Below are 24836 nucleotides of genomic sequence, written 5' to 3' on the forward strand. Positions count from 1 at the left end.
CGTCAAAAGATCGTTTTTTTATAAGTGACTACTTTTTTTGTATTGATCGTGGTACGCATTTTTTGATGCACTGAAGTAGAATCTTAATAATTTATTTTCAATTGATAAGTTGATCATCGGTTCCCCTCACCAGAGTAACTGGTAACTAAGGTGGTAGAACTATGTAACTATGGTGTAACTATGGTGATAGAAAGGTAGGGGTACCGATTATCAACGTATCACTCGAAAATAAACTAGTAAGATCCCACCACTAAATTCTTGTTCCTAAAACTATACAAGATCTTTCATACAACAAATGGTATTATCATTGTGTCAGTATTTCGAAATGTTGCTGTTTCGAGCGTATCTTGACATTTGTAACTTTAATTGCAGATGAGGCTAGACAAAGATGGCCATTCGTATTTTGCAACTTTAGAAATTGAAGATGTCACCGTAGAGGATGCTGGCAAATACAAGGTGACTGCAAAAAACGAACTAGGCGAAAGCAATGCCACGATTAGCCTCAATTTTGACAGTAAGTGACAACAGATTGGTATCGTGTTAGTTTTCAGCTTACTTAGTAAACGGCGTAGAGCCAAAAAAATATTTGTTACCTCATGATGGTTATAGAGCTACAGTAGCAAAGTTTAACATGAATTGTCATAGAGAAAATTAGGCAACTCGGTTTTTTCGAATTGCTAAGTTCAAGACTTGTTGCCCAATTTCATCGAATGAGTTAAATGTTTCATGCTTTGACGGTACATCAATTAATGGCAACTTTATCATAGTTTATAGATACATGAATCACCTCATAAACACAACACATACACAAAAGACAATCAAAAGACTCCTCGATCTAGAAAGTATTAATTGATGGACATACAATACTTTCAAAGGTGATACCTTCAACCATAAATGTAAGGTGTCACTCGATACCTCAGTTTCGATATCCAAACTAGCTGCATGCCAAAATCTCAAGGTTTTCTGACTGCCATCATAGACACTTAATATCAACCAAAAAGTCTATTCGAGGTCTATTTACTTTTCACAGCATTACTCAGGTGGTCAGACAGCTTAATTGCGAAAATTACTCAATAAATTCGAGAATAGGTATTGCATTGATATTTTGATAGATAGATACAAGGAGGGCACTCAAAAATTTGGCAATTCGTCAACAGAAAATTGGCAGTCGGCACTGCGGTATCAATATTTTTCATATTCCTCAAATACTAGAATATTCATTCAAAATTATGCCAATTTTTCCATCGGTTCATTGGTTTTCAGCAAAAGTAATAATTAATTGATGTTTGCGCTCAAAATATTTCTGGGAAATATTGTTTCACGATTTACAATTTAAAAGTGTAACTGCCGAAATGAAAATATGAAATATTTTCACAAAGAAATAAAACAAGTATTTGAAATAAAATAAGCCATGAAGGAATTTAGAGATAAAATTATTTATTTCTTCGTAAATCTTGGACAATACCGTGAAAAATCATACTTTGGCATACTTATTTAGCTTGGCTGAAATCACATCCAACATTTTCGTAACACATTAAATTTAGATGTCCCACTTTATTTTATAGAGTTCAATGTTTTTCATTTAGTGCTATTTCATATGTTGGTACAAATATTAATATAAATAACTGTTTCATTCCAAGAGATACAATTATATTGATAACTTCACAATTTGGTCATCTACAATTACTTCAGATTATATAAACTATGTAATTCTAATTCCATCCTTAGAACTGGAACAGAACAAATTTTGGATTTTATATGAAAGGAATCGAAATGATTTTTTGAATTATCAATAACTCGGCGTATTTCGATTATTGGTTAAATCTGAAATGAAGATTTTTCCCAATCAATTATCGATGGCCTTGATCGATATTCATTAGTTGACATTAGAAAAGGGTATTGATTAAACCCAATCTATTAAGAGGATATAAAAACACATTACACTAACACATACGAATTCATTTTTTGCTTATCTCTGAAACATGTGTTTTTCTCAGTGATCAGATTTTTGGAATTGCGAAAATTAGAATCGATCATGTTTTAGAGATGTAGCCTTGACCAAGATTAGGTACTTGGTTATTCCATAAAAATTGGAATTCTTTTTTATACGTTCAGAATAATTTCATCGTATCCATAATTCAATGAGACTAATTTGGGAACGTATAAAAATATTTCCAACATTCAATATCGCATATGCTGCATTTCTGAGCAAATTCAGCAACGGTCAGCACAGCTGAAGTGCTATCGGAACTAACTGTCGCCTAATACAAGCTCAGCTTTTAATATGCCGTTTTTTGTAGTTCAGAGTTTTTTTTTAACACCTAGTGGTGTTTACGGTTTTTGTGTGCTATCTTACACTAAATCAGCTTGATTTAGTACTCAGAACCCATGAACCCATAGCAACTAATCACTTTGATTTTGTTGTGCTCGATTCGTTCGATGGAAATAGCAAATATTTTTCCTTGTTGACCAAGAATGGGATCGGTACAACAAAATCAAAGGTTGTGCTATAAATTCCCTAGAAAAGCAGAAAAGTACCATTTGATCCAACTTAATAAGGTATTTCAATGACCATGCTCTTGCAAAATGTCGAAGATATTTTTTTTTATTTTTGAACCGAGCACATTTAGCATTAAAAGCTGAGCTTGAGGTAAATATTTGCAAAGTTGCACGAAGTTGTGCTGGCTGTCCAATTGATTGATAGCCAGTTCAGTGGAGACTTTCTGCACTAGGCGATGAAGCTCCTGTACCGGACGATGGGATCAAACCAACCTTCACTGAACGCCCTGTGATAAGACAGACTGACGATGGTGCCAAAATAACCTTCGAATGCAGATGTGTGGGAGAGCCAAAACCGGAACTCGTATGGTGAGTAGAAATCATATCAATCAGTTGGAGGAAATGATCAAATTTCTGCGAAAATCCTGAATCTCAAAGATTTCATTCGTCTCCTCCACAAAGCTTACCATATCGACCAAAAAAGACGCATTTTCATTTCTTTGGAATTTTCATGGTTGACGTTCAAAAGAATTCGAAATTCGCAATGTTTACATCTTATTTTAATCACCAAAAGAATAAATTGCCTAGATCATAGTCCAAAATTGCATTCATGAGAATAATTGATCCACAAATAAAAGCTTCAAACTAAAGATATCTTTAGATTTCATTTCGAAGAAATTCGGTGTAGGTTTCACATTCCCCAAGAAAAAGGTTCGCTAGAAATTATAAGATGATTGAAAAGATTACTCAGAAGCTTATTTTATGGGTTTTATTGAAATCAATTGTAATTTTCACAGGTTTCATGGGAAGGAGGAGTTGCAGTCCAATAACAGATATGTTATCACAATGGAGCAGGATCAAAAATTATATTACTTAGCAAAATTAGAAATTAACGGGGTGAAAAACTCAGATAAAGGGGAATACAAGGTTGTAGCTAAAAACAGATATGGTGATGGAGAAGCTAAGATCAACCTGAATTTCGAAGGTTCGGGAAAACCAAAGTAAGCTTTTTTTTATTTATTTACTAACCTGACTAACCGAGAATACAAAAAGGACCGTAAAGAATATATGTGTATGAATAGTGATCCTTTCAAAGTAAGCACCTTCCGATCAATATGGTTCACCGATAGATCAAAATCAGAGCGAGGTACTGACATTGGGGTTCATGAACCTAAACTGAGGATCTCTGGAAAGTGAGCCCTCTATTTTACAGATCGAGATACTGGCTCTTTACCAATGAACCTCAAGTGAGCGCATGTCTACATCACTACAGACAGCCAGACCACGCTGAGATCCCTGGAATTCTACTGCCAGGGGTCTCTGTTGATCTGGGATTGCCGTAACGCCATAAAGCAACTAGCCAGAGGCAATAAAGTGACTCTACTATGGGTAACAGGGCACTGTGGTGTTGAACGAAACAAAAAAGCCGATGAACTTGCAGAAGGTACATCAAGGTTAGAAGCTGCTGGACCTGGGCCTTTCTGTGGGCTAGGAAAAGACCAATTTAAGGCAGCGGTCCAGCAATGGGAGTTGAATAACATGATAACCCACTTGGCAAACACTCCTGGACTTACTCAGGCCAAGAAATTCGTGATGATTTCACCTACCTACGCCAAAAAGCTCTTGAAGCTGTCACGAGCCGAGCTTCGGGTGATGGTGGGACTGCTGACAGAACACTGTCGGTACAAACATCATTTGTACCGTATGGGAAAGTCAGCAGATGAGATTTGCAGGCTCTGTGGATTAGAAGCAGAAACAGCCGAAAACATGGTAAGCAAGTGTCCAGAGCTGGCTGGCCTAAGAACCATGGTAATGGCCAAGGCCCTTAAGGAGGTTGTTAGTTTGATCAACGCCATTGATGACTTCCTTGGGTTTCCATGAATGAGTAGGGTAGAGAACAAAAGATCTACATGGTCGCAGTTCCCGCAAGGCTTACCAAGCCACAACGACTCCAGTTCAAATAATAATAAGCACCTTCCGAAAAAAAAACTCTTACGCCAGTGATCATCAAAACATTCTCTAACTACATGCCTTTAAAAGTTGATCCAAAATCTAGCTTCATTAGATAAATTTATTGATTATTCCATTATCAAATAAACTAAGTCCAACGACATCCTACTTACACTAAAAATAATTAAAAAAAAAATTAACCTACTGAAATCTGTGACGTAATCTTTAATATACAAGCATTTTGCTTTTCCACAGAATACCCGACGGCAAGCCTCCAAGATTCCCTAAAAAGCCAACCATCCGGCAAGAAGGTGACATATTGATCATGGAATGTCTGTTAGAGGCTCACCCAGACCCAGAGATCACCTGGTACCAAGGAGACAAGATAATTCGAGACAGTACGCGAATAAAAATGCTAAGAAAAACGACTGCCAAAGATACATATCTGCTTACGCTTCAAATATCCGATCCGACCCGAGAAGATGGTGGAAACTATCGTTGCAACGCGTTCAACGTTTACGGTGACTGTAACGCGAATATCGCTCTGAATTTCCAAGGTACGCCTCTTGCTCAATCCCGGCCATGGCATGAGATTGGAGAAGGCTCCAGAGACATTACGCATGCTCCACTAGCCTCCACGGTTTCCAACGCAACCCGGTTGCGCATGATCTGTACACTCCTTTTCCATTCACACTGTCTATGGCCGATTGAACTCGAAATAATATGACTTTTTTCCAGCGATATATGGGTTTATAAGACATCAGTTTGCATGAGCATGGTCCTTTCAATCTACATGCTCGAAAAATGATGCCTTAACGGAATTTCGTTACAGGTGGAGATAATGCTGCTGGTTTTGCTCCGTCATTCATCGAAAAACCGAAGATTATCCCTAACGAAAGCGGTACTCTCATCACCATGTTGTGCAAATGCAAGGCGAAACCGAAACCAGACGTTACATGGTTCCGTGGAACAACCATCGTGAAAGAATCGACTAAAATCAAGATCAAAATCGTGGATATCGAGGAAGACATATACGAAATATCTATGGAGATAAAGGTGAACTAAATTTCTTCTTCGTATCCTTTCAAATCCACAGCTGAAAGAGATGCCTTGTCACTTCAGCTTCAAATCTATCTTTCTTATGTTCTATTAGAATCACCATCACAGTATCCTCTCTTTCATAATCAGGTTTTGCTATACCGAGCTCAAATCATTTCAGTTCATGTGCTCTATACCCTAGATTAAATTAGAGGAGGGGCAAAAGATCATCTAACCTCACAAGCACCTTAACCTAAAGATCTATTGTACATCCCCGAGCAGTTTACCAGTCAATGAACTCAATAAGCTTTCTGGGAGATACATTCATCCCTTGTTCCGGCTTTAAAAACCAAGAGCCAAGGTGATGTGGGCTTTTCCAGTGAACAGCTTCACATTCGCATAGCAAGTGTTTGGCTGTCTCAGTGGCTTTTTGGCAGAAGCGACATATGTCCTCAGACATCATCTTCAGATGATACCTTGTTCCGTGAGTGCGCTCATCATTTCCCTCAGTTTCTGTTTACTGAGTGAGAGAAGTTTTCAGTCCAGCTCGTTGAGTAGGAGTGACTTGGCCTGTCTTTGTCAGATGATTGTCCCCCAGAACGCAAGCTTCCTCTTCTGTTCTCATTGCTTGATGACTGGCTGGAAAGCCACAAAACGGCTCTGGCCAGGTGAAGGGGATTGACTCCTCTTCCCTGGCTTGTCTATCTACCGTTTCATTGCTGTGTATTCTGGAGTAGCCAGGCTGACCTGATTTCTTTCTCCGAGTACGTTGAGGGACCTATAACCTAATGGTTTATGTCTTCCTTTTCACATTCCCCCACTTCTTCTATCCAGTAAAAGTTAAAAACCATCGTTCTCGAACTAGTTAACTTACGTCATCCATTTCTAAAACTCTCAGGAAAACTAGAAAGTCAGGTGATAATATAATTACTTGTAACTGCAGGATCCATCAGGTGCAGATGGCGGTACCTACAGATGTCACGTTAAGAACGAATTCGGCGAAAGTAACGCTAACCTGAACTTGAACATCGAAGCTGAACCAGAACCAGAAGGCGATGGTCCGACATTTGTAGAAAAACCAAGAATAACATCACAGCAAGGAGGCAAACTAGTCATAATGGAATGTAAGGTAAAATCAGATCCAAAACCAACGATCGTTTGGTACAGAGAAGGAAAACAAGTAACGGAATCTAGTAAGATTAAGATTAGTTTCGAGAAGGTCGAAACAAATATTTATTACATAAAATTGGAATTGAAAGAACCAGGAACCGAAGATTCTGGCCTTTACAAATGTAATATAAAGAATACGTTAGGTGAACTGAATGCCAATTTAACCCTCAACATAGAAATCATTCCTGTTATTAAGGAAAAACCGAAAGTCATAAAGATTGTGAAGAAGAGAACTGTAGTAGTGGAATGCAAAGTGCTCAGTAAATTTGCTCCAGAATGCACTTGGTTCAAAGAAAACTCTGCAGTGAGGGAGGACACTAGGCATAAGGTACAAATAGAACAAACTAAAGAAGGTGAATTCGCTGTCAAACTAGAAATAGCAGAAGTGAATAAAACAGATAAGGGTCTCTACAAGTTGGTGGCGAAGAATGAGAAGGGTGAAGCAACATCACAAACCGTTGAAGTAACTGAGCTGCCACCTGAAGAAAAACCCAAAGGGGATAAACCAAAACTCTCAGGCCTCACTAGTATTGTATGTATCACGTGCAATCTTTTAAAGTTCTAGATTCTAAACATTTTTGCTTTCAGAAAGTGGAAGAGGGAAAATCAGCTGAATTCATTTCATCGCTTAAAATCGTCGATAAAACCATCAGTATTACTTGGTATAAAAATTCCACTATCATAAGAGAATCATCCGACATCAAAATCACATTCGATGGTTCCATAGCTAAATTAACTGTAACTAAATGTAAGATAACAGACACAGCAACATACAAATGTGTTGCCAAAAATGACTTTGGTGAAGATGAAGTATCTGCTACCTTAACTGTTACAAAGAAGGTAGTAGAAGAGGAAGAGGTGAATTTCTAATTGTGGTTTGTAATCAACATTCTTTAATGCGCATATTTTCAGGAAGAGAAGATCGAAAAGAAGAAGAAGGTAGAGAAAAAAGAAGAAAAGAAAGAAGAGAAGAAGGAAGAGAATGAAGTCAAGAAGAAGGTACAGAAGGAGGTTGAAAATAAGGTAAAAAACATTCATTCAATTCATGTTATACGTATATTCCTTTTATGTTTCTAACATTCCCTTTCACATGTTCCTTTAGAAGGAAGAAGACAAAGTAAATGATATCGACAAGAAACCTGAAACTAAGAAAATTGAGGTAAGTTCAAGTTTAAGTTCAGCATCAACATTCTTCAAAAATGTTCAATTTGCTTTAAAAATATGATTATACGAAGTTGATATGAACTGACTCAGAAATTAAACTCACTGTTTTGTTGTATATGTCCAGGAAACTAAGCCATTGATCAAAAAAGACAGGAAATCATCCATACAAAAGGTAATGAATCTTTATGTTGTCTTTGTCCTTGTATTTCATTTCTGTTTGTTCAAATACTGCAGATTGAGGAGAAAGTTGAGTCCAGGAGAAGTTCTATTATTAAAACAGAGGAGAAGGTAAATTGCAGTGTTTATTCAATTGTCTTCGTTTCTTCATAAAATGCAAATTTTTAGATTATACAGGATGGAGATTCAAGGTCATCAAGTAGAAGATCATCTTTCCAACAAGTAAGAGGAAAAATTTGCAAAACAATTCTTGAATAACAAATTTTGATTTTTAGGAGGAAGAAACTAGAACTGAATCAAGGCGTTCCTCCATCACTGCTGAGAAGAAGAAGATTAAGGAAACTAAGAAACTTGAAACTACGGATGAGGTGGTAAGTGTAATTTGAATTCTGAATATATGGAAAACAGGTTTTAAAAAGGTTCAGATTTTTTCGGAAAAATGTACTAATCAACCGAATCAAATCGATCGAATTGAAACAATACACTATGTATTGAATTTGAGGAATTCAACAAAATTTCAGAATACTTCTTTCGATAGAGAATACTCTGAAAAAAGTATAACTGTAAATGTTAAATTTCGAGATATAAACGTTTCAAACCACGATCTCATTTACATTCATTTATCAGACAACACCCACATCACCCACAAATCACATTCAAGAACCACCATTCACTGAAAAGACAACTAAAACGGTCAAGAAAGTTCAGAAGAATGGATTACCTGAATCAGATGAAACAGATAAAAAGACTGGAGATAAATTGATTGTGAAGAAAGATGAGAAAACAATGAAGAAAACAGATGAAAAACCAATCAAGACAGATGACGAACTAAAGAAGGATGTAAAACCAGTTACCAAGAAATTGGATAAGCCCGAGGAGAAAAAAGAAGACAAAGTTGAAACTAAAACATCGTTGAAAGTTGATGAAAATGATAAAGCATCAAAAACTCCGCAAACTACCACAAAAACACAAATTACACCAGAAACCAAAACAACACCCAAACTGTCTCAACCAGAAAAACTGGAAGTTAAGCAGAACAATCTTGCAGAACCTGCTAAACCAGAAGCTAATAAATTAGATGTCAAGAAGGTAGCCTATGTGATATTTAGATTTTATGTCACTTCAAGCAATGAGCACGCTAAAAAGTTTTCAATGAGCTTCTAAGCAGTCTGCTCCAGTTCTGGAAATGTTTCAACAAAAATGTATAATTTGTAAGCACTCTCAACTTTCAGAACTGGAAAATTGACTGCATTTTCCTTATTTTCTTCAATTTTAAATGTTCAATCTAGTCAAGGTCTATGAACAGAACATCTATTTAAGATAGTTGAATAGCCTATTCTTCTGTAGAGTATAAATAACAACCTCACTATTTTCACACCATATATGCTTCATTTCGCCACCTAAATAAAAAAATTCATAACACGAAAGCACTCTCTCGAAACACTCACATCTATTCAAATTTAGTAGTAAGCTTCCTATTTTCAGCAATATTGAATCTTGTAGCTTCCCTAGATATATATGAAACAATATAAGAGAATTTTTTTTCTAGAATGAAGAAACAATTAAGGAGAAAGGAAAAGCAGCAATAAAGGTAAGTTTTAAACACGTCCTGTATTTTCCCATCTGTATTTCTAGGATTTTAAAATAATATTGTAACTTCTAAATGTATAGATTACTGAAGAGAAGAAGGATAAACGTGCGCCACCTAAAGCCCAACTAAAATCAGGTTCATTTTTATCGGTACAACTCAAACCTGTTTCCAAAGATGGTAAAAAAACAGCTAAAGCCGAATTAGAAGTAGACCTGAAGGTAAAACAAAACGAGCCTCGAACTACACACGTCTTCAATCTATCTCTTTCTTCCCTCTATTTCTCTTCTTCAATTTTCATGTATAATTACTTCTCTATACATATCGCTTCGTTGTTTCTTCTCATCATAACATGAACAGCAGAACTTATTTTTGATATTTCATTCTCAAACTGTTGATGAGAACTTCGAAACTTCTTTTTTGATGAATTTTTTTTGTTTCGATCACTTTTACTACATTAACCAAATTTTATTCTACTCTCATATATGTACTTTATTCTATTCTTCTACTCTCTTCTTCTCTTATAATATGTTTCAATATCTCACTCTCGAATATTGATTTCCTCACTTCTTTGTTTTCTATCTCTCTTCGCTATCTTCATCTATATCTTTGCGCTGGTATTATTTCTCTCTTGTAGTATGCTTTGTTTGATGTTTTTCAATTCGCTTATTATTATGCTACTTAACAGAAAGTGCCTGAAGAAAAGGAGAAGAAAGTGGCTCTGAAGAAACCCAAAACAGCTAAAAAAGAGGACGTACCAGATTGGGAAAATATTCCAGATTATGAAAGGCCAGTTCTGGAAAAATACGAGCCAGGTGAACACCCTGACTACAAGGGTAGGGAAAAAACTCAACTCTCCAAGGTAGGATCCTTATTATATAATCAAATATAATTTTTAACTGGATGAATTCATAGGAGAGGCCTAGTTTGCCACAAATCAAGACCCCCGAGGCACCAAAGATCGAGGTTATGAAAGAGAAGACGCCAGAACCAAGGAAGAAGTCATTGGAACCAACTCCATCTCCTGGCTCAACCAGCAGGCGAGGCTCTTTGATACCACCAGAAGCCATGGGCCGTAGAGCTTCCCTCATCATTTCAGACGAGGTAAACTTGGCAACTGTCAAATCTTATTGCACAAATTTTTCTAGATTCCTTTTTTCCAGTGGAGGAGTCCAATATGTAATTTTTGCTATTTTTGTATTTTTTTAAATCGATTTGTTTAACAGGAACACAGGAAACTTCGTCCAGGGGAGGTGATTGAGGAGAAAAAGGTAACGAAAAAGATGTACTGGCTCCTCGGATCGCCTGGAACAGTTGTTCGAAATATGCTTTCAACGTCGTTCTAAATCACAGAAGCGCCTTGAGAAAATTCACAAAGTTAAAGGTCACTGAACAGAAAGGAATTCTTATTGAGGGTCTCCACCCAAGTGATATTTACACAAGGCGCTTCTTACGTTCTGTTTTGGCACTATTCTCTCAGAGTTGCAACAAAGATTCATCATTCAGTTTTATAAATTAAAGAAACATCATAAGAGCATATAATGGTTGATGTAAATTTGTTGTGACTCTGAAGATCACTTTCACAGCAAGCTGGCAATCACGAAATGCAAAGCAGATGGAAAGAGTATGTTCCCCGTTGTATATAAGTTGATAGTAACGCCATTAAAGAAAGGATTGATGTTTATATGTTATGTCTACAGGGTGGAAAATTACGACCCGGTGAAGTTCTCGACACAAAGGTGAGGTTTGTGTCAAGACACACAAAACTGACCTTTTTAATGATATGCCGTTACCTTTAACTGCTCTTGTATGGTATGCGTCATGAGAGTAATCGTTTTTAGAAATTGTTCCAGTCCCAGAATCAGATTGCTCGATTGATGCATCCCGTTTTGCTTCTGATGTAACAATTATTTGATTTATTTTTATTTTTTTCATTTTGAAGACAAAATACAAGCGTCCGGGACAATTGCAAGAACCGTCCGACAAACAGGTTAGCTCGGGTATTTTGTAGAATAGACCATTAGAATAGAGGTTTCTATTAGAAAAAATTAGACTTCTTCGTGAACTTCGTCTTTGTATCTAACTTTTCTCTTCAGTTTCATTTAGAATAGAATACTTTTCTTCTTCTTTCGACTATTTCCGTATGTAATAATAATTTTATCTTCCTATATAGAATAGAACAGTGTCTAACCTGTATATCACTTTTTCGTCTTTCTCTATTTTATTTCCAGTAAAGTAGTTATCACGTAGGAGTTACTCAAAAATACTTAGCAACAGTATCTTAGTAGCTCGATAGTTTTTTTTAGTGGTTTTCGTGCAAAATGAGTAGGCACGTAGTAGCACAGTATTTCATTTTTGAATTGTAGAGTAGTATTTTGTAGAAACATACTCGCTATTAATACAATAGGCTTTGCATGTACCGCTTTAATTGTTACGTGCTATAAATATCTGCTTAATGCTGAGTATCCTTCGAATGTTTTTAACTGCTGAACATATGTTCAACTGTTGTAATTGTCATGCTCGATTGTTGCGATAATCGATGAATCAGCTCTTTCAATTGTTCCCGAAATAAATCCAAACCAAAAATTACTGTTCTCTGAACTAAACTCTCTTTGAAAGTATGATATACTAACTGACAAAGAAATTGCAACACCCAGAAGGAGCTGTTTGAATTTTGATTTTTTTGGTAAAACATAGATAGTATAGCAAGGAGTAAATGATAGAGTTTGGAGAAAAAGAACGTGAATGTTTTTTCATCTGAACAATTTTTATAACTCGAATATTGTAGTCATTTTTCACTGTTCGGGGAGATCCAAAGTCGATGTTTAGTTGTTGTTAAAATGCCTAGAGCACGTGTACGCGGAATTTATCGAGGCGAAGTTGTCATTTCGAGAAATCGCTAACCGTATGAACAGAAATCCAACTACTGTTATGAGATGTTGTCAAGCGTGGTTTGATAATGCCCAAAATCGAAGAAGATTGGGCACTGGACGTCGAAGGGGCACAAATGAAGTTCAAGATCGACGTCTAAGACTTATGGACATTAGAGACCGATTTGCGACAACTCAATCTTTAACTGATGAGTGGTTAGGAGAACAAGGCCATCCTGTTACTGTCCGAACGGTTTATCGCCGGATAAGGTCTTTTGGACTACAGCATTACCGACCCCATCTTGTATTACCTCTGACGGTTGAGCATCGCTGGCAACGATTACAGTGGTGCAGAGAACGTCAACATTGGAATGTGGAATGCCATCAGGTCGTCTTTTCCGGTGAATCTCGATTCTCCTGGGGTGCACATGATGGTCGAAGAAGGGTTAGACGACGTCAGGGAGAAAGACGTGAACCTCAGTTTGATGTTGAGCGTCATGTACACCGGACAGTAGGCGTTATGGTATGGGGTGCTATTGCACATGCAAGTAGCTCACCTTTAGTCTTTATTCAAGGTAACATAACAGCGCATCGTTACCTTCAAGAAATAGTGGAGGCATGCTTATCTTAACCGGCTCAAAAATCCAATATTTCAGCAAGATAATGCCCGACCTCATGTTGCCAGAGTTTGTTTAAACTTTTTCGAAGCCGCCCCATGTCAATATTTTGCCATGGCCGCCCAGATCCCCCGATCTTTCGCCCATAGAGCTTGTTTGGGACATCATGGGTAGAAGGCTTGAAAATTTACCCCAGCTTCATTTCTCTACAAGGTCATGATCGCAAACACTGAGGCAAGGAAGGAATATCCTGCTTTCTAAATATCATTCACTGTTGAGTGATGTGCACTGGATCAAAGAAACAGCAACAAAGCCTCCTGATTTTTCAACTCCAGTTGATGAACTACTAACAAATATAGAGAAACGACAAAATATAATAATGGAATAACGAATTAGACAGTCATTGAAAGATATAGTATAATTAGAACTAGATAGTTTGCTATATACTAATTCCACGCCTGTTTGTACAAAATAGAAAAGACTAATCTCTTTATGTTGTTACACTTACAACTGACTTAGAATTGCCCAAGATTTCTGCAAAATCTCTATGAAATAGTGGAGGGTTCTCAGATAAAGGAAAATATAAATTTTTATGTTATTGCATAGAAAATTATATTTTTTGACCTAATACCAACTTCTCTCAATCTTGGAATTGATCACTCTACTTCCTCCATTTGATTAAAAATTTGTGATTCTTCTTCGAGAATCTGTGTGTCCTTCGTTTCAAATTTCAGAATATGCCCACTCAAAAATGTAAACGCATTGGTGACCGGAAAAATCTCTGAATTGAACCAATAGAAATAGCAACGTATGCGTCATCGATCAATAAAAATTATTTGGCAATAAAGGATATGAGTCTTCTAGCTGAGAGACATTGAATTTTGAAATCGTCAAATTTCGCACAGGTCGCCAAGGAACATTGATTTATAGTTTACTTTGTACTGGTGAATATTATGATGTTTTCAATACAGAAAAGCATCCTCCTTAATTAAAGTCACACTATGTTTGCATGTGATAAACCCTATACGCTTTCAACATTTGGCATCACACGAAATTTATGGTTTTTGGCATCTAACAAAAACACCTCTGTTCCCACCTGCCAATATAAAATATCTTCGGCGATAACTCAAATAAGATTGAATAAGTCCGGTAGATTCGGATTGGGATCATTTGGAGCTGATTCAACGATTTCAAATAGCTTCGGATGCTCGGTTTTACACCTTGACAGTTATTTGATTAAGTTTTATGAACACAGAGGCGCAGACCTAGTGCAGATCTTAGGCGGCCTAGTTTGGCAGAAATGGAGGATAGGATTAACCAACCTTCTACTCCTCTGAAGGCCTTAGGAGATGGTGGACCACCAAGCATCGTTGATGTGGCTGAGAGCTATTCGGCTGTTGAAGGTTAGTACTTTTTGGATCAGCTCCTTGGTTAACATATCATAATCAATCTTTTTGCAGATTCAACTGCCTATATCATGGTGTTGGTTGAAGGAAACCCAGCACCAACCTTCAAGTTTTACAAGGTATTTTTCTTGTTTCTCCCAAAAGAAATGTTCTGAAATATAGTTTGATTTTAGGGTATGACTGAAATTATTGAAGGAGGTAGATTCAAATTCTTAACTGATGGTGAATCAAACTCCATCACTTTATGTATAAGAAAGATCAAACCAAACGATGAAGGCCAATATAAAATTGTAGTCTCAAACATCCATGGAGACGACAGTGCAGAGATGATGCTTTATGTATCAGGTTTGTTTAAATTATTCAATTGAACGAATTTCCACGTTAAAAACATTCTTGTATTAGATTCTAGCGGTATGGACTTCAGGGCTATGTTGAAAAAACGAAAATACGCAAAATGGGGAGAAAATAAGGAAGATCCTGATTGGGGTGACTTGAAGGAAGTTGAGAAGCCTATGCCTGCCCTCAAGAAAGTAGAGAAGGTAGGTTTTACTCTTTTGGTTTTAGTTGCGCACCTCATCTTGACCAATTTTTCAGTTCATTCAATGAAAAAAATTGTTTTTATTTTGATTTTGCAACTAGCTTCTGCAGTTTTTTCCCATACCCTGTGGTGCATTCCGTATGCAGTTTCAGATTTTTGGTTTTGACTGATATTCCTCAAGTGGAATAAACCAGTTCAGAGAATTTTTGTGAATGGACCTTTTCTAGTCTTGGCGTTTTTCAGAATTTCGTTTAAGGTTTTTCGGAGTATGTTTCATTTGTGCATACTTATTGTGCAAGTTCCTTCATTTGTAGTTTTTATTTGTAGACTCCACTTTCTTCAAGAAGGCCTTCGTTGGCTGAATTAATACCAGATTGGCCAGTTTTACACCACTTTGAGAAAAAAGAGGTTGGGTGACAAAAACTCAACAGTTTATGTCTTGTTCGATGTTTGCACGAAATTCCTCAATCCTTGCCTTATCCTTTATCATCCTACAATTTACTAACTTCCAAAGTGTTATTTATAATTCGCCCTCTATAGATGTTGTCTGTCATTGGATATTATCTCTTGTATATACCATTTTTCACATTTTTCTGTACATATATTTTTGGATATTTTTTACAGTTTTTGAATCACGGACTTTTTAAGGCAGTCTGTCATCGTGTCGTTGTTGTTTTTCCAAAATATGCAATCACGTTTTTGATTATTTTATTTTGGTTTTTAGAAACAAGAATCTTTCCTGAAACCATTGGTGGATCAATATGCGAAAGAAGGAAAAGATAAGAAAGTTGTATTCGAAGCTAATTTCAGTAAACCGAATGCCAAACCCAAATGGTTATTCCGAAAAGATGTAAGTCACTCAAATTTAATTAATTCTTGATATCAAAATAAACAAATGTTTTTCAGGAACTGTTTCCCGGATCAAAATACAAATTCAAACAAGAAAATGACCTGTACCAACTCATTATTTCTAATCCCAAAGTGGAAGATACTGGTAAATATACAATAGAGATTGGAGGTATTACATCCATAGCCTACCTCAACGTTGATGAACCAGATCCCTGTTATTCTTTCACAAAGCCATTGAAGAAGAAATACGATGGTTATGAAAAACACGAACTTCAACTTGAATGTACCGTCAGTAATAGCTTGGCTATTGTTGGTTGGTACAAAGGTAAAGACAAACTTAATGATGATGACAAATATTCCATCTCTAAAGATATCAATGGTTGTTGTCGTCTCACATTAAAGATAGCTGAATTCGAGGACGCTGGTGAATATTCTTGCAAATTAGAAAAACAAACTGAAAAAACAGTTGCCAATGTTAATATCATCGAATATCCATACAAGTTCGTTAAGTGTTTGAAACATCAACAGCATGTCGAAAAAGAAAACATCACTCTGCTTTGTGAGTTAGATGATGCTTTGGGAGAGGTGAAATGGTATAAGGGAGACCAAGAGGTTAAACCAGATAAAAGAATAGTTATATCTAAAGATGGCCGTAAACGCAAAATGGTCATCAAAGATGCTAAGGTTACTGATGCTGGAATGTATTCTTGCAAAACCAACGCCGATAAAACAGAAGCTGAGTTGGTTGTGAACTATTTGAATCGCTTCAATAAGAAACTAAAAGATACAGAAGCGGTTGAAAGGGAGAGATTGGTACTTGACATCGAGCTGCAAGACCAAACCGCACCTGCCGAATGGCTCTTCAATGGAAAACCCATCGAAACCTCAGAAAGAATTGAAATTAAAAATCTTGGAGGTGGTAAACATCAACTCATCTTCAATAAACTCGATATGGAAGATGATGGAGAAATAACATGTGTTTCTGGCAAATTAGAATCTTCCATGAAGTTAACAGTGAAGAAGGGAGAAAGCAGACCAGAAATTGACTTCCCAGATACTTTCGAAGGTCCTATCAGTAGAGCTATCGTCTTGGAAGTGCCATATAAAGGTAATATATATAGACATTCATGAACTAACCGATTTTTCAATATGTTTTTCTTCCTCAGTTAGTGGAACTCGGCAAACACCTATAGAAGCCAAACTTATCAAGGATGGTAAAGCTCTTCCACTGAAGGATGTTGAAATTATTACCCATGAAGATAAAATTATATTCAAAATCAAGAAGCCTGCCAGAGAACTGTCTGGTCCTTATGAAATAAAAGTAGGAAATGGACAAGGAGAGGCTGTTAAACTATGCAACATCACAATGCAAGACGTACCATCACCTCCTCAAGACATTCAAATCTCAGAAATCTTCCAAACATCTTGCGTGGTAACGTGGAAACCTTCGAAAGATGATGGTGGAACTCCAATACAGCATTACATCATTGAAAGGCAGGATATTAGCTTGAAATCTGGATGGGATAATGTTGGACAAATATCACCAAAAGAGCCTTCAACCTATAAGGTCGAAGGTCTCACACCGAAAAAAGAATATAGATTCAGAATACGAGCTGTTAACAAGCTGGGCAGCAGTGAACCAACAGTGTTTGCTAAGCCAATATTGGCCAAAGATCCATGGGGTACGTATATTTTCATATGAATTTTTCTGTGAGTTTATATTGATTTTATTTCACAGATGAGCCCAGCAAACCTAAAGATGTGGAAGTTGTTGATTGGGACGTGGATCATGCAGACTTGAAATGGCAACCACCAGATTCAGATGGTGGCGCTGAAATCACCGGATATGTCATCGAGTACAAAGAAAAATTCGGAAAAGATTGGGCCAAGGGTGTTGAAGTTCCTGGAGACCAACTTAGTGGAACGGTTAAAGGCTTGAAAGAAAATGCAACCTATGAATTCAGGGTACGTGCTATCAATAAAGCAGGTCCTGGTGAGCCAAGCGATTCCACCAAACCAATCATTGCGAAATGCAGATTTGTTAAACCCTTCATTATTGGTAATGATCTCAACAATATTATAGTTAAGAAGGGTCAAATTGTGAAGTATGACATCAAATATGGAGGTGAACCAGAACCAGAGGTAAAATGGTTCTTAGATAAAAAAGAAGTCAAACCAGATCCAGATGAAAGGGTAACACTTGACAAATATGAGAGAAACACTATAATTACCGTCAGAAAAACAACTAGAGCTGATAGTGGTAAATATAGATTAGTTCTGACCAATAGCTCTGGAACATGCGAGGGTATAGCTGAAGTTGTCGTTCTCGACAAACCATCACAACCTCGAGGTCCAATGAAGATCGAAGAGGTAAGATCAGATCATATCAAGGTCAAATGGCAAAGACCTGAGGACTGTGGTGGAACAGAATTAACGGGGTATGTCCTTGAGAAAATGGATATGGATACAGGCAGATGGATCCCAGCTGGTGAAGTTGGCCCCAACGAGGATACTTTCACCTTCAAAGGACTAACGCCGAAAAAGAAATATAAGTTCAGGGTTCGTGCAAAGAATAAGGAAGGTGAATCTGAACCACTTGAAACAGAGGACGCCATACTCGCTAAGAATCCTTATGATGAACCAGGTAAACCAGGCAAGCCTCAAATTATCGATTATGACAATAAGAGTGTAACTCTCAAATGGCCCAAGCCTGAAACAGACGGTGGTCGTCCAATAACACATTATACCATCGAGATGAAGGATAAATTCGCTGTTGATTGGACTGAAGTTGCTAAAACTGAAGATGGCAACCCTGAAGGAGTTGTTGAAGGTCTCAAGGAGAAGATGGTCTACCAGTTCAGAGTGAGAGCACATAACAAAGCTGGACCCAGTGCACCATCAGAATCAACAGATAATCATTTGTGCAAGCACAAAAATCGTAAGTTCTCTTTGTGACCTCATTTATCACCTCAATTAAACTTCTTCTTCTTCTTCTTTCAGTCAAACCACGCATCGACAGAGAGACATTCAAGTCGATTATTATAAAAGCTGGCAGAACACACAAGTGGTCTGTTGATGTGACTGGTGAGCCTCCACCGGATCTCAGATGGGTGTGGAGGGATAACATCACCTTGACCAACACTGAACGCATTAAAATAGAAAATGTGGATTACCACACCGACTTCACTATAGTGAACGCGGTTCGAAGAGATACTGGAAAATATACTCTGATTGCAGAAAATGCATCTGGAAAAGATCAAGAAACCGTTGAGCTTACAGTACTCAGCAAACCAGATTCTCCAGAGGGTCCTTTAGAAGTCTCAGATATAACAGCCACTAAGGCAAAGGTTTCTTGGAAGAAGCCAGCTGATGATGGTGGTAGTCCCATCAAAGAATACGAAATTGAAAAAATGGATCTTGCTACAGGTAAATGGGTGAGAGTAGGAAGAGTACCTGGAGATAAAGTAGGACCTGATGGAAAAATCGATTACGAAGTAACCGGTTTGAATCCTGGTAGCGAATACAAATTCAGGGTGACAGCAGTTAATAATGAAGGTGACTCAGAACCTTTAGTATCGGACAGAGGTATCATCGCTAAGAATCCATTCGGTAAGTTGAATGATCAATATAAATGAAAAAACCTTGACTTGAGCAATTTACAGATGAACCCACCAAGCCCGGAGTTCCAGAAATTACAGACTATGATAATAAGGGTGTGAATCTCAAATGGGCACCACCAGAATCTGATGGTGGAGCACCAATTGAGAAATACATCATTGAGAAAAAAGACAAATTCAAACCAGACTGGGAGAAAGCATGTGAAGTACCTGGAGATGCAACTACTGCCCGTGTTGAAGATTTGAAAGAAAGAGGAGAATATCAATTCAGAATAGTTGCAGTGAATAAAGCTGGACCATCACCACCATCAGATGCTTCTAAAATGCAAATCATCAAACACCGCGCATGTAAGTACTCAATTGTACTCGTTGAAGCATTAATGCTCTATCATTGTGAATCTATCATCTATTCCTTCTGCATATCATCATATATCATATCACTGAATATATTTTCACTTTCCATGATCTATTTCAGTGAAACCAAGGATTGATAGGACAAATTTGAAACCAATCATTGTCCGTGCTGGTAAACCAATCAAGTACGATATTGACGTAAAAGGTGAACCTGCACCAACTTGTACCTGGTTCCAAAATAAAGATCAATTATCTACAAAAGACAACGTTGAGATAATAAACATCGAGTACAACACCAAGCTCAGTATCACCAATTCTGTACGTAAAAACACAGGCGTATACAAAATCAAGGCTGTTAATGAGCATGGAGAAGATGAAGCTGAAGTCGAAATTACTGTACTTTGTGAGTATTCCATTTTGGAAGACATGATTCAGTTCTCACCCTATCATTTCCACAGCTGCTCCAGGAAAACCAAAAGGTCCTCTTAAGGTATCTGATGTCACCAAGAATGGATGTAAACTTAAATGGGACAAACCTGAGGATGATGGTGGCAAGCCCATCACTGGTTACGTTGTTGAAAAATACGACAAAAAGACTGCACGTTGGGTCCCAGTAGGAAGAACTAATGACACCGAGATGGATGTTAAAGGTTTACAAGAAGGTCACGCTTACGACTTCCGTGTAAAGGCCATCAATGACGAAGGTGAATCAGAGCCTTTGGAGACTGAAGGAACAACCATTGCAAAGAACCCATATGATCCACCTGGCAAACCGGGTACTCCATCTATTGAAGACTGGGATACTGATAGGGTTACACTGAAATGGACTGCACCTAAGAATACTGGCGGTGCGCCAATCACAAGCTACATTATTGAGAAGAAGGAGAAATTCTCTACATCTTGGGACCAAATATTGGAAACACATGTAATTTTAAACTTGAATTACTTTGCTGCTACTCAGATATTTTGAAAATACTGAACTTACGATTGAGTTTTACAGCATCATGCTTTGTTGACCGAGTACCTCGCAAACACTAACCTTATGAGCCTAAAAGGTAAGAATGCTTCGAATTCCCAATGCATATTTAAATGAGAACATCAGCAATTTCTAAGGTAACCAAATATCCCCAGCTGTGATCGTCTAACACTAACCAAATTGCTTCTGTAATTAAGTAAGTAGATTCTCATGAATATTATATCTTAGACTCCCGATACTGACGCAATTGTACCAGGATTGAAGGAAGGAAATACTTACCAATTCCGAGTATTAGCTGTCAACAAAGCAGGCCCTGGAGAACCATCAGACTCCACAAAACCACATGTAGCCAAAGCTAGACATCGTAAGTAATCCCCTAGAAAATACAAATGTTAATCAGTATGATAAAAATCCACTGATAAATAAAATTTTTCAGTTCGACCACTGATTAATAGGGAACATCTCCATACTGTCAAGGTCAGGGCAGGTCAACTAGTCAAATTTGACGTCGATGTTAAAGGTGAACCTCCACCGGAAATCAAATGGAGTTTCCAACATAAACCATTGGAGAATGGACCTCAATTCAAAATAGAAAATGAGGATTACAACACCAAACTAACCATTTCAAACACATCAAGGAAAAACACAGGAACGTATGTTATAAGAGCAGAGAACGAATCAGGATTTGATGAAGCTCCTGTCGAAGTCATCATTCTTGACAAACCTGGTAAACCAGAAGGACCTTTAGAGGTCCACGATGTCCACAAGGAAGGTTGCAAGTTGAAATGGAAGAAACCGAAAGATGATGGTGGATTGCCAATCACAGGTTATGTGGTGGAAAAACAGGATACCCAGACAGGACGTTGGGTGCCTGCTGGATTCGTTGATGGGGATAAAACTGATCATGAAATCACTGGACTTGAACCAAATAAGAAATATAACTTCAGAGTGAAAGCAGTAAACGAAGAAGGTGAATCAGAGCCATTGGAATCCGATGGTACTGTGCATGCCAAGAATCCTTATGATGTAGCATCCGCACCAGGAATGCCAGAAATAGTGGATTATGATGAACATATGGTCAAATTGAAATGGGAGAAGCCTGTAAGAGATGGTGGTGCACCAATTACAGGATACATCATCGAAGCTATGGATAAATTCGGAGGACAATTTGCCAAAGTAGCAGAAGTTGGTCCTGAATGTATGGGAACTGTACACAAATTAGAAGAAGGCAATCAGTATAAATTCCGTGTCAGAGCTGTTAATAAAGCAGGTTTATCTGAACCTTCTGAACAAACCAACTGGCATACAGCTAAGCCAAGATTCTGTGAGTATTTAGTTGTGATACGAACTGTTATTGAGCTTATTTGAAACTTCTTTGATTTCAGTGAAACCACTCATCGATAGAACCAATTTGAAAACATTAACTATCAAATCTGGATTATCGATCAGTTTGGATGTTAACGTAAGAGGTGAACCACCACCAACTATCACTTGGTTCTGCAACGACAAAGAAATCGTATCAGGGGCTGATATCCTGATCAATAACATCGACTATAATACCAAATTCTTCGTCACTAAAGCTAAAAGGATTCATAGTGGAAAATACACAATCGTAGCTAAGAATGAAGTCGGAGAAGATAGAGCAGATATAGAGATTAACGTTGTAGCTAAGCCTGGATCACCTAAAGGTCCACTGGAAGTTTCTGATGTTACGAAACATGGCTGCAAACTCAAATGGAAGAAACCAGAAGATGATGGTGGTATACCAATTGATCATTATGAAATTGAAAAACTTGATCCACTTACTGGTCAATGGATCACTTGTGGAAGGAGTAATGAACCTGAAGCTAATATCACAGGTTTACAAGAAGGTAAACCGTATAAGTTCAGGGTAAAGGCTATTAACAAAGAAGGTGAATCAGAGCCTTTGGAAACTGAGAAGTCTATCATTGCGAAGAATCCCTTCGGTTAGTATGACATAATCAATATTTATATTTATAATCAATTGTTATATAATTATGTCTTTATTTATAATCAATTATTCATTCAAAGACGAGCCTGGCAAGCCTGGACGTCCAGAACCAAAAGACTGGGATAAGGACTTTGTTGAACTCGCTTGGACTCCTCCAAAAGACGATGGAGGTGCTCCTATAGAGAAGTATATAATCCAGATGCACGACAAAGCTGGTCGTGGTTGGGTAGATGCCGCCACAGTGTCTGGAGACAAAACACAAGGAAAGGTTTATAATGTAGAAGAAGGCCACGAATATGAGTTCCGTGTTGTAGCTGTTAACAAAGCTGGACCTGGAGAACCAAGTGATGCTTCAAAATCAGTCATTGCAAAACCAAGATTCTGTAAGTTTGATCAAGTCAGTACAATATATGAATAATGTTAATTTTTCTTTTCCAACAGTGGCTCCATACATCGACCGTAAGAATCTACAGAAGAAGGTCATTCGTACTGGCCAATTGCTCAGAATAGAGGCAGATGTTAAAGGTGAACCAGAACCTGTGATAACATGGACATTGAAAGAACAAGTCGTCAAAAATACTGACCGGATCAAAATCGAAAATGAGAATTACCAAACCAGATTCACGCTTCAGAAAGCCAAACGTGCAGATAGTGGTATATATGTTGTAACAGCTAAGAACGATTCTGGCGTAGATAGCGTTGAAGTTGAAATTCAAGTCCTTGGAAAACCATCCAAACCCAAAGGACCTCTGCAAGTATCTGATGTGACAGCGGAAGGTTGCAAACTTAAATGGGAACCACCAGAAGATGATGGTGGAGAACCAATTACAGGATATTTGGTGGAAAGAATGGACGTTGAAAGTGGAAGATGGATTCCAGTAACAACTACCAAAACTCCAGAAGCTGACGTAACAGGTCTTAACGAAGGCAAAGACTATTTGTTCAGAGTAAAAGCCCTGAACTCAGAAGGTGAATCCGAACCTCTAGTTACAGAAGTACCAACAACAGCGAAGAACCCTTACGGAGAACCAGATACCCCTGGAAAACCAGAACTTAAAGATTGGTCCAAAGATCACGCTGACCTCAAATGGACTGCACCGAAACAAGATGGAGGTGCTCCTATAGAGAAGTATATAATTGAGAAGAAAGATCCTGCAACAGGAAAGTGGGTCAAGGCTGCAGAAGTGCCTTGTAATAAAACTGAAGGAACAGTTCCTGACTTGCAGGAAGGACAAAAATATCAATTCAGGGTTAAGGCTGTGAACAAAGGAGGAGAAAGTAAACCATCACCTCCTTCTGATATGATGACAGCCAAAGACAGGTTTGTTGCACCTAAAATTGATAGGTCAACACTCAAAGATATTACAGTCAAAGCAGGACATCTTATCCGATTGGATGTTAAGGTATCTGGAGAACCTCCACCGACTAAATCTTGGTTCTTAAACAAAGCACGTTTGGAGAAAGATGAACTCATCACAATTGATTTGGAGGATTACAGAACGAAATTACACATAAGTTCAGCACAGAGAATACATAGTGGTACTTTAACGCTCAAAGCTGAAAATTCATGTGGCAAAGATGAAGCCAGTATTGAAATCAAAGTTTTGGACAAACCAGCCAAACCTGAAGGACCACTCAAAATCAGTGATGTTCATAAGGAAGGTTGTACTTTGAAATGGAATCCTCCGAAAGATGACGGTGGTGTACCAATAGAATATTACCAAGTCGAAAAGATGGATACTGAAACAGGAAGATGGGTTTCTGCCGGTAGGTCTAAGGAACCGAAAATAGATCTAAACAATTTGGAGCCTGGACAGGAATATAAATTCAGAGTTTCTGCGGTGAACGCAGAAGGTGAATCGGAACCATTAGAAGCGGACCAAACCATTGTTGCTAAGAATCCATTCGGTGAGTCAAACTTATGAATAACAAACCAGTGTTCTAAAAGTGCCAAAAATTCGTAAATGGAAACAACATTCTCTAATACTCAATTATTGGTACTTTTTTACTGAATCTTGTAATTGACAATGTGTCCAGATATTCATCTTTAT

General features: G+C 37.7%; 1 protein-coding gene across 15 annotated transcripts in view; it reads left to right on the top strand.

Moving 5' to 3' along the window:
- LOC123685924 (twitchin) overlaps window positions 1-24836 on the top strand; it is a 46260-nt gene that overhangs the window by 3559 nt on the left and 17865 nt on the right. For 3 of the 15 annotated variants that reach the window (XM_045625795.1, XM_045625808.1, XM_045625806.1), the window contains exons 5-41: window positions 373-514; window positions 2733-2868; window positions 3297-3500; window positions 4705-5006; window positions 5282-5505; window positions 6431-7189; window positions 7246-7515; window positions 7570-7680; window positions 7760-7816; window positions 7946-7993; window positions 8056-8109; window positions 8167-8220; window positions 8274-8369; window positions 8626-9087; window positions 9548-9589; window positions 9670-9807; window positions 10275-10448; window positions 10502-10690; window positions 11529-11576; window positions 14329-14476; window positions 14534-14598; window positions 14653-14824; window positions 14882-15018; window positions 15345-15425; window positions 15742-15867; window positions 15924-16974; window positions 17033-17548; window positions 17605-18804; window positions 18867-19475; window positions 19529-19831; window positions 19959-20240; window positions 20296-20762; window positions 21042-21177; window positions 21250-22137; window positions 22199-22780; window positions 22866-23168; window positions 23227-24693. In XM_045625795.1, coding sequence (XP_045481751.1) covers window positions 373-514; window positions 2733-2868; window positions 3297-3500; window positions 4705-5006; window positions 5282-5505; window positions 6431-7189; window positions 7246-7515; window positions 7570-7680; window positions 7760-7816; window positions 7946-7993; window positions 8056-8109; window positions 8167-8220; window positions 8274-8369; window positions 8626-9087; window positions 9548-9589; window positions 9670-9807; window positions 10275-10448; window positions 10502-10690; window positions 11529-11576; window positions 14329-14476; window positions 14534-14598; window positions 14653-14824; window positions 14882-15018; window positions 15345-15425; window positions 15742-15867; window positions 15924-16974; window positions 17033-17548; window positions 17605-18804; window positions 18867-19475; window positions 19529-19831; window positions 19959-20240; window positions 20296-20762; window positions 21042-21177; window positions 21250-22137; window positions 22199-22780; window positions 22866-23168; window positions 23227-24693 — 12043 coding nt within the window. Of the gene's footprint in view, window positions 1-372; window positions 515-2732; window positions 2869-3296; window positions 3501-4704; window positions 5007-5281; window positions 5506-6430; window positions 7190-7245; window positions 7516-7569; window positions 7681-7759; window positions 7817-7945; window positions 7994-8055; window positions 8110-8166; window positions 8221-8273; window positions 8370-8625; window positions 9088-9547; window positions 9590-9669; window positions 9808-10274; window positions 10449-10501; window positions 10691-10812; window positions 10858-11286; window positions 11326-11528; window positions 11577-14328; window positions 14477-14533; window positions 14599-14652; window positions 14825-14881; window positions 15019-15344; window positions 15426-15741; window positions 15868-15923; window positions 16975-17032; window positions 17549-17604; window positions 18805-18866; window positions 19476-19528; window positions 19832-19958; window positions 20241-20295; window positions 20763-21041; window positions 21178-21249; window positions 22138-22198; window positions 22781-22865; window positions 23169-23226; window positions 24694-24836 lie in introns of all 15 variants that reach the window. The other 12 variants (XM_045625796.1, XM_045625797.1, XM_045625799.1 and 9 more) reach the window with 12 other exon arrangements.

This window comes from Harmonia axyridis, chromosome X, assembly GCF_914767665.1.
Source record: "Harmonia axyridis chromosome X, icHarAxyr1.1, whole genome shotgun sequence".
Classification (NCBI taxonomy): Eukaryota; Metazoa; Arthropoda; class Insecta; order Coleoptera; family Coccinellidae; genus Harmonia; species Harmonia axyridis.